The following is a 15,032-nucleotide window of genomic DNA, read 5'->3' as shown; positions in this document are numbered from 1 at the left end:
ATACATAACTCAAATGAAAAACCTGAATTATAAACATCTGCTTTCCAGAATAGTTTCTAAAGAACATTTTCTTATTCAAACATTTGATCATCAAGCTGATAATGGAGAATCACAAAAATAACTACCTTGTATGTCTTCATACACCTTTAGTTTGCTCTTTATTATTTTAGGTTTGCCTGAGCCAAAAGATAAATATAGACAAAAATTATCACCCTTATACAGAAAAAAGGATAGAGTCTGCAAAAATGAATAGGGCTTTGGTATGAATCAGCCCAGTGAAAAGTTCACAATTAAACCAAGTTTGGTAATGACAGTTCTCAGAGGAAAAAGTTAGACATTTAGCAGGGAAAGAGTGATGTTGGACCTAAACCAAATTCAAGCCCTCTAACCTACTAAGGGATATATGATGTCACTGAACTTATTTTTTTTTGGGGGGGGTTAGGGGTATAGTTTAGTGATAGAATGCTTACCTAGCATGCTCAAAGCCCTGGTTCAATTGTTAGCATTACAGAAAAAATTTTTTTTAAAAAAAGGATTTGTGTGTGTGTGTGTGGTACTGGGGACTGAATGCAGGGGTACTCTACACTGAGCCACAACCCCAGACACTTTGATTTTTAAGACAGGGTCTCACTAAGTTGCTAAGGTTGGCCTTGAACTTGCAATCACTGGGATTACAGGTATGTGCCACCAAACAAGCTTGCTCCTTCTTGAAACCAGCTTTTGCAGAATTAAAAATCTCAATCCTAAAACTAGAAAAGCTGAGGAGCAACCTTGCCTGGGAAAGTGATGGCACCTGTACCCAATAAGGGGAATGAGAGTGGGTAAAAGCATGAAACTTGTTAAAAGTTAGAATTAGAAACACCTAAATGGATTACTCTACAAACTATCCAGTCAGGCAACTACCCCTAATGCCAGCAGAAAAGCCTGAGATCTCTGAGCAAAGTAGGTTAGACACACCTGAGGGCAAAGATGCTGTACTGAGAAAAGGGTGATCAAGGAAGGGGTGAATATAACACTGAGCCCTCTTTTGCCCTATTTTGCTCCTAAAAACCTGGCAGCCTACACTTTATCTTGAGTTTTCTCTGAGGAATATGATTAGTCTAAGGAGAAAAACTTAAAAAAAAAATTGGACAACAGATTTCCCAAGAAAATATATCGGGCTAGTTAATTTACAATTAACTTTATAAGAAATTGCAAACTGTTTTTCGAAGTGTTTGCTGTCCTTTTTTATTCCCACCAATAATAAAATTGTTGTACATTCTTGCTAATACATGGTAATTAATGTCACTCTTTTTAATCTTAGCTTTCTTTTGGGTATGTAGTGGAATATCACTAACTTTAATTTGCATTTCCCTAAAAAAATGATATTGGGTGCCTTATGCATGTAAGTATTTGACATCCATATATCTTCTCTGTGTAGTGTTTGTTCTTATCCATTACAAAAAATCATATTGCTGGGCTGGGTTTGTGGCAGTGGTAGAGTGCTCGCCTAGCACATGCAAGGTCTGGGTTTGATCCTCAGCACCACATATAAATAAACAAAGATATTGTGTCCAACTACAATTAAGAAATAAATATTTTTAAAAAATCATATTGCCAATCTTAGGATTTCAAGGATTCTTTTTTTTGGGCAGGGGAGGGCAACTAGAGATTTAATGCAGAGGTACTTAATCACTGAACCACATCCCCAAACTTTTGAGGACAGACTCTAAATTGCTAAGGCTGGCTTTGAACTTTTAATCCTCCTGCCTGCCTTAGCTCTCAAGACACTGGGATTATCTGTGTCACTGCACCCTCCAGTTTAAAGATTCTTTAGTCTGGATAAAATTCCTTCACCAGAAAGATGTTTGCAAATACCTTCTTCTAATCCAAAGTTTTGTTTTCTCATTTTCTTAACAGAATCTTTTTTTTTTTTTAAATCTTTATTTTATTTTTATTTGGTGCTGAGGATCAAACCCAGAGTCTCACACATGCTAGGCGAGCACTCTACCTCTGAGCCACAACCCCAGCACTCCTCCCCCACTTTTTAACAGAAGAGCAGCTTTCACTGTTGATGAAGTTCAGTTTATCTTTACTTTGCCCCTTATTTGATGGCTCATACTGGGTATGACCTAAGAGATTTTTGCTTAGGCAAAGATTTTGACTTATGTCAAAATCCTGAAAATTTTCTTCCACAGGTTTTAGAGTTTGAGCTTTTATATTTAAGTCCATGATCTATTTTGAGTTAAATTTTATATATGCTGTAAGGGCCAAGGTTTATTTTTTCTACATATTTGTATATATAAAACCAGTTGTTTCAGCACCATTGACTGACAAAGATGGTCTTTTGTCCCAATCGAATCTCTCTTGGCATATATTCTAAAAATCAATTGGCTTACTTGTGGGTCTACTTCTGCACTCTATTTGCTCCATTGACCAATGTCCACCTTTATGCAAATACTATACTGCCTTGACTGAACATTCCCCCCTCATCCATTAAACCTGTTAATAGCTATTAGGTGCTATCAGACGTAGGAAGTTCTCTTATATTCCTAGTGTCCTAAGAGTTTTTGTTAGCAATGGCTGTTGAGTTTTACCAAATTCTTTTTCTACATCTATAGATGATCATGTTAACAAGGTAAATTATACAAATCGATTTCCAGATGTTAAAGAACCTTGCATTTCTAGGATATCCCCTACTTGTCATGATGTATTACCCTTTCTATGTATCGCTGGATTAGCTTCCTTATATTTTTGTCAAGAATTTTGTGTGAATGTCCATGATGGAAACTAGTCTGTAGTTTTCTTACAATGTTTTTGTCTGATTTTTGGTGTCTAGGTAATTCTGGTCTTACACAAGGAGTCAGGAATGAGAACCCTCTCTTTATTTTCCTAGAACTTTGCCTAGAATTGGTATTCTTTAAATTATATTTGAGCCTAGAACTTTCTTTGTGGAAAGGTGTTTAACTACACAATCTAATAGATGTAGTCATTACTCAGGTTTTCTATTGCTTCTTGCATGAGCTTTGGTAATTTGTGTCAAGGAATTTCTCCATTTCCCTAAATTATTAAACTTATTAGCATGGGGCTGTAGCTGTGCTTAGTGGCAGAGTGCTTGCCTAGCATGTGCAAGGCACTGGGTTCGATCCTTAGCACCATATACAAATAAAATAAAGGCATTCTGCCATCTACAACTACAAAAAAAGTTTTAAAAACTTATTAGCATGAAGTTGTTAATAATATATCCCTACTGTCATTTTTAAAAATTAAATAAATAACTTTATTTACGATACTTCACATATTAAAAATGCCAACTATATAGCAACAAAAGTCCCATAAATTTTAACTGAGGCACAACTACCAATAAAATCAAGGTCCTTTGAAAAATCAAAGATAATAGTATATCAGGGGAGAGAAGTTTTGTTTTCCCAAAATAGACTGTAACAAATGAACTTACTTCCCTGACCCTTAAGGTTCACAATGAGAAAACTTTCTTTTAAGGACATCCCCAGTCAATAAACTGATCAATTGACCTATATTTATAAAAATAAACCCCATAGTTAAGAAAAATATATTAAATGCCCTCCGTACCCAGAATATAATAAAACTTTTGACACAAGAATGATAAGCCTCTCAGCCAGTCATCAAGTTCACCTGAACAGCAGTGTATACACACCATAGTGAAGAATGACAAGCTAATGTCCTCATTCCCTGTGGCACAGTCCGAAGCTGAAATAAACATAGTAAATTCCAATGGGGAAGAGCAGCAGCCTTCTCTTGGTGCAAGTGTAGATGTTAGAAGTCTTTAAACTACCTGGTAGTTCAGTAAGACAACTAATGAATTTTCAGACTGAGAAATGGTTAAACTGGGAAAGAATTCTGTTGAGTAGTTTACAATTTTGTCACCGTCCAAGGATGGTAATAGAAGATAGGTGCAGATAGACAGATTCTGTCACAGGCACCTTCAATAGTAAAATCATTCTCTGGATATCTAGAAAAGCTTAACAGATTTGGAATAAATAGATTTTCACAAAACACAGAATTCTTGATACAGCAGGCAGTAGTTCTTAAACTTTGCTTCTAAGTTGTGGAGCATTTACCAAAAGATTATCTGGATAGTGACTCTTGAATGTCTTTTTGCATGTGGTTTGTTGAATAAATCTCACTGAAAATTGAGCAGTCCCTCTGTTTCCAGTTACCAGCGTTAATGCTGACATAATAGGAAAAACTGGGGATGTTACAGACATTGGTTATTAGTTTCTTTCTTTTGTCATGGTAGAATTAAGATTTCATTATCTTGTTGCAGTAGTAGTGGATTTCATTATCTTGTAGTGGAAGAAAAAAACAGTCAAAACAATGATGCTTCCTTTAAAAAAAGGTCTGTCATTCTTGATGATTTTCTAATAATATAGTTAATCCCAGTGTACTCATAATTTTTAAAAAGAAAAGATAAAAGCTTTTTTATTGTGTTCTCCATTTCAGATAACCTCAAACATGCTGTTGTTGGCTTATCAGCATCTCAAAAGAAACTGTGAAAAATGGAGTTTTCCTTGACTATCAAAAAAGCTGGGGACAGAGAACAAAAATCTATAGCCCAGATTTTCAAGAAAGGACTTGTGATTTCTCATCATGAATGTTAATTATTTTTATTCATAACTCAATCAGGTGACTGAAAGAAAGTAGTCTTTGGACATAGAGAAACCTGTCATTTTGAAGAGTCCAGCTATAAGATCTGGCTTGTCATCAGGCTTCAACACTATCACTGAAGCATGGAAGCTTTTTTTTTTGGAGGGGTGGGGAGGGGGTAGTACCCGGGACTGAATTCAGGGGCACAACCACATCTCCAGCCCTATTTTGTACTTTATTTAGAGACAGTTGCTTTGTACCTCAACGTTGCTGAGGCTGGCTTTGAACTTGGGATTCTCCTGTCTCAGCTTCCCCAGATGCTGGAATTATAGATGTGAATCACCAGCTCTGTTCTTGATTGGTTTTAGTTGTGTTTTTGATATATTAGTTTGAGTTCACCCGGGTGGTCAGATTAATCATCAGGACAATCAACTTCTCTGTCCTATTTTTCTTTATTCCAAATCAGGGCGTGAAAGTGGTGGTCATCAAGAGTCCTTGGAGATGTCCCATCAACAAAAAACATACAGCAACAATAGGATGGTACAGACACCAATCACACCATCTAGGATGAGTGAGTCTCACTGCTTCTTAAGGTTGATCCTGTGGATCAGCCTGTTCACAGCAGGAAAAACAATTGGCCAAAGTGTTCATTTTGCTGTGAATTGACTTCAACATTCCTCTCTGTGAAGTCATATTTTCTTTTATTGCCACAACAATGCTTATTGTTTCTTCTATCGATGATCTGAGTTTCTAAGGTAGCCATGTTCTTTGAAAAATAGTTCAATTCTTTGGTTGTTTACTCCAGACGCACTTTTATATCAATATCTTTCTGTATTGATCCCATAAGATTCTCCCTTTAGTGTATTGCTATAAAGTTTGCTTTGGTTTTATGAAATTCATAGGTTTAATCCTGTAATATGTCTCTATTTCACTGTAACTTATGCATTAGCGCTGCATTCAAGGAAGAAATATTTGCACTGCTGTTATATTCTGCCATTTTATCATTTACCCTTGTGTAAGCCTTGCCAAAAGTTGTTCAATCTCAATTGCCATTGTCTCAAACATTCTGTCTTGGCTTGATCCATTTAAAAGCGGTGTTGTGTCAGAACTATACCTGTTGCATCTTCCATTTCAGATGCTGCTATGATTGTAACTTGTACATAGTTTACTGAAGGAAACTAGTTTCAAGTCAAGTTCATTTTCCACCTGTTGAGCCTGTTTCCTGAGATCTTCCCAGTAACTGCTCGTTCCTGCTGCCATCTTTGTTGTCCAACGTTGGTTGGGATAGGAGAGTAGAGATGATTCCCCTATTGTCATTTTAATAACTACAGAATCTGTGGTAATGTCCTCTCTTTCAATCCTGGCACTTTTAATTCATTCCTGACTTCATATTTGCCATTAATTAGTCAGGCAAAAGATTTATTAATTTAGATGGATTTTTCAAAAAGGTAATTGTTTGCCTCTATCTTACTGATATTCACTCTGTTATACTTACTTCTGCTTTCTGCTTTCTGCTTTCTTTAGGTTTTCTTTTTTTGATACCAAGGATTGAACTCAGGGGCATTTAACCACTGAGCCACATCCCCAGCCCTTTTTTAAATAATATTTTAAGACAGGGTCTCACTGAGTTGCTTATGGCCTTGATAAGTTGCCAGAGCTGGCTCTGAACTCGCAATCCTCCTGCTACAGGTATGTGCCATGGCGCTCAGCTCTCTAGGTTTTCTCCTTTTCTAGTTCCTTAAGAGACAGACTTTTTTTTTTTTTTTGAATGCTCAAAATAAACATTTAACGCTATTAATGTCCCTCTTTTTTTTTCTTTTTTTATTGTTGGTCGTTCAAAACATTACATAGTTCTTGATATATCATATTTCACAGTTTGATTCAAGTGGTTTATGAACTCCCATTTTTTACCCCGTATACAGATTGCTGTATCACATCAGTTACACTTCCATTGATTTACATATTGCCATTCTAGTGTCTGATGTATTAATGTCCCTCTTAAGATAGCTTTCGCACTATCCTACAATTATTAGGTTGGGTTTTCATTTTATTCAGTCTAAAACATTTTCTAACATCCCTTTTGATTTCTTTTTTAATTTATGGGTTACTATGAAGTGTGTGGTTTATCTTCCAAATATGTGAGGATTTTCCAGCTATGTTACTGATTTTCTATTTAATTTCTTTGTGACCAGAGATAGAATGATTTCAATCCTTTAAAATTTACTGAATTTGTTTCATGGCTAAGAATATCTTGATGAATCTTCCATGTGCACATTAAATTTAATTACCGTTGACATCTCCAACAGTTACTATGGGGTTGTGGTATTTCTCCGTGCAATTCTCAGTTTTGCTTCATGTATTCTGAAGCTGTTATTGATGTACTCATATTTTCTGGATGATTCTATGTCTGGTAATACTCCTTAAAGTTTACTCTAATTTCTAGAAATAGCTATTCAGTTTTTTTTTTTTTTTTGTACCAGGGATTAAACTCAGGGGTACTCGACCACTGAGCCACATCCCCAGCCCTTTTTTGTATTTTATTTAGAGTTAGAAACTCACTGAGTTGCTTAGCACCTTGCCATTGCTGAGGCTGGCTTTGAACTTTTGATCCTCCTGCCTCAGCCTCCCAAGCTACTGCGATTACAGGCGTGCGCCACTGCATCCGGCCAGCTTACTTTTGATAGTGTCTGCATAACATTTATTTTTACTTCTACTTTTTACTTTAAACCTGTTGTTTTATTATCCAATCTGATAATCTCTCATTTACATTTGTAATGTAATTATTAATATGATTGGTTTAAATCTATCATCTTGTTATTTGTCCTACCGGTTCTTTCTTCTTCTTTTTCTTCTTTTCCTGTATCTTTTAGATTCAGTATTTTTTGGGGGCTTGGTTTATCTCTCACTATTGGTTAATCACCTATACAACTCATTTTTTATGTTTGTTCTTAAGGTTTATGGTACATCATATGACCTCATCTTTAAAGTTAGAATCTTAAAAGTTTATTTTCACTTCTTCCTTCCTGTTCTTTGTATTATAGTACATTTTACTTCTATGTATGTTATAGACCCTACAACACACTGTTATTGTTTGGCTTTAAATAATTATCTCTTTCAGGAAATGGTGGTATGTAATCCGTGTGACTCAGAATGCTAAGGCAGGAAGATCCTAATTTCAAGGCCAGAATAGAAAACTTAGCAAGACCCTGTCTCAAAATAAATAAAAAGGGCAGGGATTGTAGGGGTAAAAAACCCCTGAATTCTAATTCTAGTACGTTAAAAACAAACAAACAAGCCAAAAACAACAAAAAACTCCAACCAAACCAAAATCAACCAAACAAAAAAGCCTCTTAAATATAAAAATATATTTTAAAAATGTAAAAAGGAGGATCACAAATTCAAGGCCAGCTTGATCAACCAGCAAGACCCTGTCTCAAAATAAAAAATAAAATAAAATAGGGCTGGTGATGTACCTCAGTGATAGAGCATTTGTCTAGCATGTGCCAACCTTTAGATTCAATTCCCAGTAAAATGTGTAAAAGAAAAAAGAAAGGGGTAGGGGAACAAGATCAACTTAGTTACTCATTTATTTACAGATGAAATTTCTAGCTGGTACCACTCTGTCCTCCCTGAAGAACTTTCTTAAGATTTATTTTAGGGCTGGGGATATAGCTTAGTTGGTAGAGTGCTTGCCTAGTATGCACAAGACCCTGGGGTTCAAACCCCAGCACCACAAAAAAAAAAAAAGATTTATTTTAATTGTAAGTCTATAAAAAATGAATTTCTTTAAGGTTTCATTTGATAAAAGTCTTTATTTTTTTTTAAATGAAATAAAGACTTTTATCAAATGAAAAGACTTCACTGTTTAGGCTGTTTTTCTTCTTGGATATTAAACATGTTGGTTCAGCTATCTTCTGGCTTGTTTGCATTTTGACAAGAAGACTATTATTTTTATTTCCATCAAATATTACAAATTTTAATCATTATTTGTTCAGCTTCCCTCCCTAGCCCTCACTAGTGACTGAACCCAGGGGCATTCTATCACTGAGCTACACACATCCCCCGTTCTTTTCATTTTCTATTTTTGAGGCAGGATTTTGCTAACATGCTGAGGCTGACCTTGAACTTGTGATCCTCTTGACTCACACTCTGAGTAATCGGGATTATACTTTTTTCTTCCCAGTCTTCTCTCTGTTGTACTTCTTTTTGGATAGTTTCCACTGTTTTCCACTAATCCTTTTATGGCTTCTAAGCAGGTATTTATCTCATGCAGTATTTTTCATTTGATACAATTTTTTGGGGGGGGGGTTGTAACCAGGGATTGAACCTAGGGTCACTTTACCTCAAACCTATTTGTATTTTATTTAGAAACAGGGTCTGGCTGAGTTGCTTATTGCCTCGCTAAATTGCTGAGGCTGGCTTTGAACTTGTGATCCTCCTGCCTCGGGCCTCCAGAGCCACTGGGATTACAGGCGTATACCACTGTGCCAGGTCAGATACAATATTTTTTTATTTCAAGAAATTCCATTTGAGTCTTTTTAAACTAGTTGTTTTATGGCCTTTGCTAATTTCAGCATCTTTCTCATTTTTGAGCCTGTTTCTATGATTGAATCTTCCCTGGTTATGGGTCCAGTCTATGTATGCTTCCTTTCATGCTTAGTAATTTTTGATTAGATGATAAACATTGTAACTTTATACTGTGGAATGCTCAATTTTGTTGTATTCCTTTAAGGAAGATTGTCTTGGCATGCAGTTGTTATTCATAGAGCATTTCAATCCTTTCAAAATTTGCTTTTAAACTTGGTCAAGTTTAAAATTACTAGGGCTGATTTAGCTCTAGTAATAAGACATAACCTTTGTGAGGACACTATGCAATGTTTTATATAATATTATGGCCAGAATGACTTAGCATCTTAACTTCTAGGGAATCTTTGCCTAGATATGTGCATTTTTACTTCACATATACAGAGATTAGTATTTGGCCAAGGACTTGAGAGGACTCTCCTCTGCAGCTCACTTTCTAGGCCACTCCCTCTTTTCTGGTACCTTGTCCTGTAACTTCTAGTCACAACAGCTCTTCCAACTTTGACTTCTAATTCCTTAATTCAATAAACCTATCGGGCACTGTTTGTTTTTTCCCTCTCTGTAAACTGTTTCTAATCAGTGAAGGAAGTATCACTTCAATATTATTCTCCTCTCAAGGATTATAGTCCTATATTGCCTACTGTTCAATATTTGAAAATAAGTTGTTTTTAGTTTATCAGTTTTATAATTATTTATAGTGAGAAGGCAATTCCTATAGCAGTTAACCCTTCAAAGGCAGACACAGATGTACCCTATGTCCTTTTTAATTTTTATACATTTGGAATATAATTCTTTTCAGTTTTATACAAGCTAACTCAGAACAGAAATCATCCTTACCTTTGTAGATGTCCCCATAGGTTGATCATACTGAGCCTGCTGCATAACATCACTGACTATCATTTTAGCGATCTTCCAAGCTAGCTCTTCTTGGGCCTAAAGGAAGTAATTTAAACTGATGATAATGGTTATTCATTAGATGGATCAAGATGCACATAATTAGAGGTCTAAAATCATTCATATAGAGAAATAATTTTAATAACAAATACTTTTCCATGTATTTTTTCTAGAGTCAGGTATTATTTTCTAGAGTCAGCCAATATGACTACTTTTGTGTTAGAAGGTCAAAATCTAACACTTTACATTTTCTACTCCCATCTATCAATGATAGATGGCTATTCAAGCAAGCCTCCACTTTTGAAAGTAAAATCAGAGTGGGGAAGGACAGCTTTTGCTTCTGCAATATGATCCATGCCTACTGATTGATGGAAATTTGAATGGATTGATATCCTTCAATGGCCATAGTCTCTGTACTGAAGTCCCGTGGTCTAGAATCATTCTTATCATCACCATGCAATTCTTAGTTGCTAAGAAGGGCCTTTCTTTTCTTGTTATATTCTGGATAAGGGAGCACAGATATGTCAAGCTGTTTAAACATGGAACTAAAGAAAGAGAAAACTTAAAACCTTTCTTAGAAAAGGGTAGCATTTATAAAAGGGATCTTTTTATACTAAAAGTAGAATTTACCTCATCAGTATTTCCTTGTACCCATTTCTTCATAGCTTGTGAGAACATGGATCCTAGTAACAAAGCAAAATTGAATACAGATTTCATACATAATTTTACATTAAAAATGCTCTTATTTAAAAGCTGTTACTTTTAGACATGGATATTCTTTTCTAGTATGATCCCATCCAAAACATTAAGGAATATTACCACTGGTAAAAACCAAGTATGTCTGTATGTTCCATAACAAAGTATTTACCTTACAAATATCATAGAAGTGCTTTTGAAAAGCTATTTCAGAATTCTAGATTTTTTTTCCTACTCTCCTTACCTGATGAAAGAAATTATTATCTAGTGTCAAATTTACAGTAAACATTAAAACAAACAAACAAACAAACAAAAAACACCTAACCAGGACACTGATCTTAGGTAAGAAACTAGCAATACATCAGGAGATAACTGTGGGAGACCAACCTTACACATGACTGAGTTACAATCCCTGGCTGGGTGCTGAGGCGCTCAGTTGCAGAAATGTGGCAGAGCTTTCCCCACCCTTCTTGAGTCTGAGGGTCAGTGTCTTGTGCATGGGTGTGTCTTGCTACAGGCCCATGGGTGAAGCTATGCTTACTTGTTCCTTTGTAATATAATCCCTTGCCCTGTTTAGGATAGAATCTTCCATGGAAGTGCCTTGTGTCCCCTTCTCTTACTGTGCCCTTGGGTGTGGCCTACCAAGGTGTCAGTCAACCTGCTAACAGTGAACTTCATGAAGATAGACTCAGCCCCCTGAAACCTGACCCCTTGCCTCATTTAAATAACTTCTCCTCAATAAAAAGGGTCAGCGGGTGTGCTCTCTCTCTCTCTTTCTGTGGATCCTTAAGGTCAGAGGAGCCGTCACAGTGACCCCAAAGAAAAAGGTATTGTGTCTCTTGTGTGGTTATTTCGTGCAGCCCAGTTAACCCAGTTTAACTGGAGTGACCCCTGAGCCTTTTAGTTGTGAGATCAGAAACCCAGCAGATAACAAGACATTTATTATATTTTTAAACCTTTAGACCAGTTCCTATACAGTCTTCTAGTACAGATCATATTGTTATAAGTTGGATTACCTAAATGAACTGGATGAGAACAAAATTTTAAATAGTCATCTCTATCCAAGCCACAGTATAACTCAACTTGAAATACATTCAAATACTGGTCTGGTCAAATTTTACTATCAATGAGGACAAACAGAGCCACAGAGTTAAATGCTTTGCCTAAAATTTCACCCAGCTGTTCAATTAATCAATGCACTGCTTTCTCATCAGGCTTATCTGCAGAGTCACACTACTGACAGTCTCCTTCCTATTGACACTGTTCTTTACCTCTAATACCTACATCTTCCATGACAATTCTGTGTTCCCCCTTTAACATGGAGTTTATCCAGGATCCCCATTGTCAGCCCTCCCCCTTTTTTTTCCAACTTGTAATCTTCTGGCCATCTCATTCCCTTCTATGGCTTTAACTTCCTTTAATATGCAAATAATTCAGAATTTCCTCCTTGAGCATCAAATCCTTATTTCCAAATTATATAATAGAATCTCAAATTTCACATTTTATAAAATCATCTACCTCTTATCTACTCTTTTTTTGGTGTGTTCTCTTAAATTTTTCTTTCAGAGAATCTATGTTAAACTACTCAACATAGGGCTGGCGATGTGGCTCAGCAGCAGAGCACTTGCCTAGCTTACGTGGGGAACTCACTGGGTTCTATCGCTGGCACAGTAAAAATGCTACCAAATTCCACCTTGAAATGCAGTCTCTTGAACTTACCCTTGGAAGCCTCATGAATCTGACCTTCTTTCCAATTCACGCTACCACTAACTTCAAATCCTCTTCTAATTACTCCTAATCCTGCTGCATTGTGTTTTCTGACACCAATCGCTCCCCAACTACAATTCATTCTTATTTTAGCTCACAACATCTTTCTATAATTCCTTCTTGTTACACTTTCTCCGAGATGATTTTTAATGTAACTTTTTAAATTACCTTGTTAAAAAGCCTCTGAGATACACTCTTCTCAAAATTCTACTTTTTCTTCCTCAGTGCTGTATTATCAGAGATGCAAAACCCAAATTAAAACTACAGGCTGGTAAATGACAAACATTCTGTCCAGCTATACTTAGCAAGGAAGGAGAAGAAAGTAAACGAAGGGGAAATTGAACTATAAACAACTACTATCAAGACAGTATTCTGAACAAATTACATCTCCCCATTTCTTGATTACTTCATCTATAGAATGGGGAGGTGGTATATATCAATGTATTATCTAAATTGCATGAGCTTGAAAATGCTAAGAAATATTCATTATTTGGGTGTGAGAAGAGAGAGGAGCCTCTGTGAGTATCGTAGGAAGAAAGTAATCTGGGTAAGAAAATTCAGGGTCTCAGTGTGCAAAAGGCAGCCAAATTTAAGAATTTTTTTTTCTTTATTCTGTGGTGCTAGGAATTGGATTTTTAAAAAATGTATTATCTCTTTTTTAATATACCTTTATTTTGTTTGTTTATTTTTATTTAGTGCTGAGGATCGAACCCAGTGCCTCACACATGCAAGGCATGTGCTCTACTGCTGAGCCACAACCACAGCTCCTGGATTTTTTTTCTTAAATGGAATTATATAGTCCAGAATTTTGTCATCCATAATCTCTAGTGATTTTTTTTTTTTTTTTTTGGTAGTACAGTGGATTAAACTCATGTCTTGTGCATGTTAGGCAAGATCTCTATCACCAAGCTACACTCCCCTCTAATGGAATTCTTAAAAATCAATTAATACAATCAAAAAATATTTAATAAGTAACTATCTACTATGTACCTGGCTGGCATAATTTTAAAATTGGAGAATATAGTGCCAAATAAGACAGATAAAATCTCTTCTCTCACAGAGGCAATATTCCAGTTATGAGAAAAATAGATTATAAGAATGTATGCAAATAAAATAATTTCAGTCAATGAATAAGAAAGAAGTGGCATGTTAGTAGTACAGATGATTTTAGATCTTGAGGTTGGAAAGGGCTCCCTGAAGAGACTATGCTGAGAAAAGGAGGAGCCAATTGTGGCATGAAAGTCATGGCAGAGGAAAATAGCAGCTGCAGAGGCCCTAAATGTAAAGAAACCTCAGAAAAAAGAATAAAGGATAGTTGAATTAGAGCTTAGTCTGTGAAAGAAAGAGTAGTTCATAGTAAGGTAACAGAGACAGAAGGAGACATTCATAAGTCACAATAAGAGGAGAGATTTTATTTCAAGTACCACAAGAAGCCATGGGAAAGGGGTGAAGTGACATAGGCACAATGTAAGGAAATTCAAAACGTGGGGGGAAAGGTTATAATAAAAAGTAAAAGGTACCTTCCCTCTTCTTAAAGTAACTGCTGCTGAATTTTATACATATATTTTCAGGTGATTTTTAAATGTATACACCAATATAGTCTTTTTTAAAATGTTATATATGTGGGGTTGGGGATGTGGCTCAAGTGGTAGCGTACTCATCTAGCATGCGTGAGGCACTGGGTTCGATTCTCAGCACTGCATAAAAATGAAATAAAGATACTGTGTCCACCTAAAACTAAAAAAATAATTAAAAAAATAAAATGTTATATATGTATGGCAGGGGGTGTACAGGTGTAGCTCAATGGTAGAGGGAACTCTCATCTAGCCTAAGAGAGGTTCTGAGTTCCCTAGCACTGCAAAAATGTGTGTGTGTGTGTGTGTGTGTGTGTGTGTATGTGTGTGTAGAAATATAAATCACATATCATAGCACTTATAATTTATGACATGTTACTTGAACCATCAAAATTTCCAGTGTAGAGGCTGGGGTTGTAGCTCAGTGGTAGAGTGCTTGCCTAGCATGCGTGAAGCACTGGGTTTGATCCTCAGCACCACATAAAAATAAATAAATAAAATAAAGGTAATGTATCCATCTATAACAAAATTTTTTTTTTTTTTAAATTTCAGGTATAACTTCTAGTTTTCAAGAAATGCTATGAAGAGGTACTGGGTTTGACTGTCAGCATTACATATAAATAAATAAAATAAAGATCCATCTACAATTTAAATAAAAATTTTAAAAAGTAAATATATTTTTTAAAAAAGAAAAAAAAATGCTGGGAAGGGAGCAATAACATAAATAATATAATCAGGAAAATCCAGAAGGTTGAACATTCTGCAGGGTTCTTAGCCTGATTGTTTCATAAGTCTGGTCATAAGAAAGAAACCAAGCTACAGTAAAAACAGATCGAGGTTATATCCTCCTATTTATATCATCTTTGACATCTAGCACAGTGCCTGGCACATAGGAATCATTTAAACGCCTTC

At 35.8% G+C, this 15,032-nt stretch overlaps 1 protein-coding gene and 1 pseudogene across 3 annotated transcripts in view; both read right to left on the bottom strand.

Annotated features, from left to right (window-relative positions):
* The window catches only part of Akap10 (A-kinase anchoring protein 10), a 78,580-nt gene that overhangs the window by 8,571 nt on the left and 54,977 nt on the right, over positions 1 to 15,032 (bottom strand). For 2 of the 3 annotated variants that reach the window (XM_078042960.1, XM_078042959.1), the window contains 3 exons: positions 10,714 to 10,766; positions 10,027 to 10,122; positions 126 to 176 (listed from right to left, as the gene is read on the bottom strand). In XM_078042960.1, the coding sequence (XP_077899086.1) occupies positions 162 to 176; positions 10,027 to 10,122; positions 10,714 to 10,766 (164 nt within the window). In that variant the 3' untranslated portion in view covers positions 126 to 161. The remainder of the gene's footprint in view (positions 1 to 125; positions 177 to 10,026; positions 10,123 to 10,713; positions 10,767 to 15,032) is intronic. The other variant, XM_005340825.5, reaches the window with a different exon arrangement.
* Positions 1,888 to 10,016, bottom strand: LOC120884228 (Golgi SNAP receptor complex member 1 pseudogene; annotated as a pseudogene).

Source organism: Ictidomys tridecemlineatus, chromosome 3, assembly GCF_052094955.1.
Source record: "Ictidomys tridecemlineatus isolate mIctTri1 chromosome 3, mIctTri1.hap1, whole genome shotgun sequence".
NCBI lineage: Eukaryota > Metazoa > Chordata > Mammalia > Rodentia > Sciuridae > Ictidomys > Ictidomys tridecemlineatus.
This window is presented reverse-complemented; position numbering and strand designations above follow the sequence as displayed.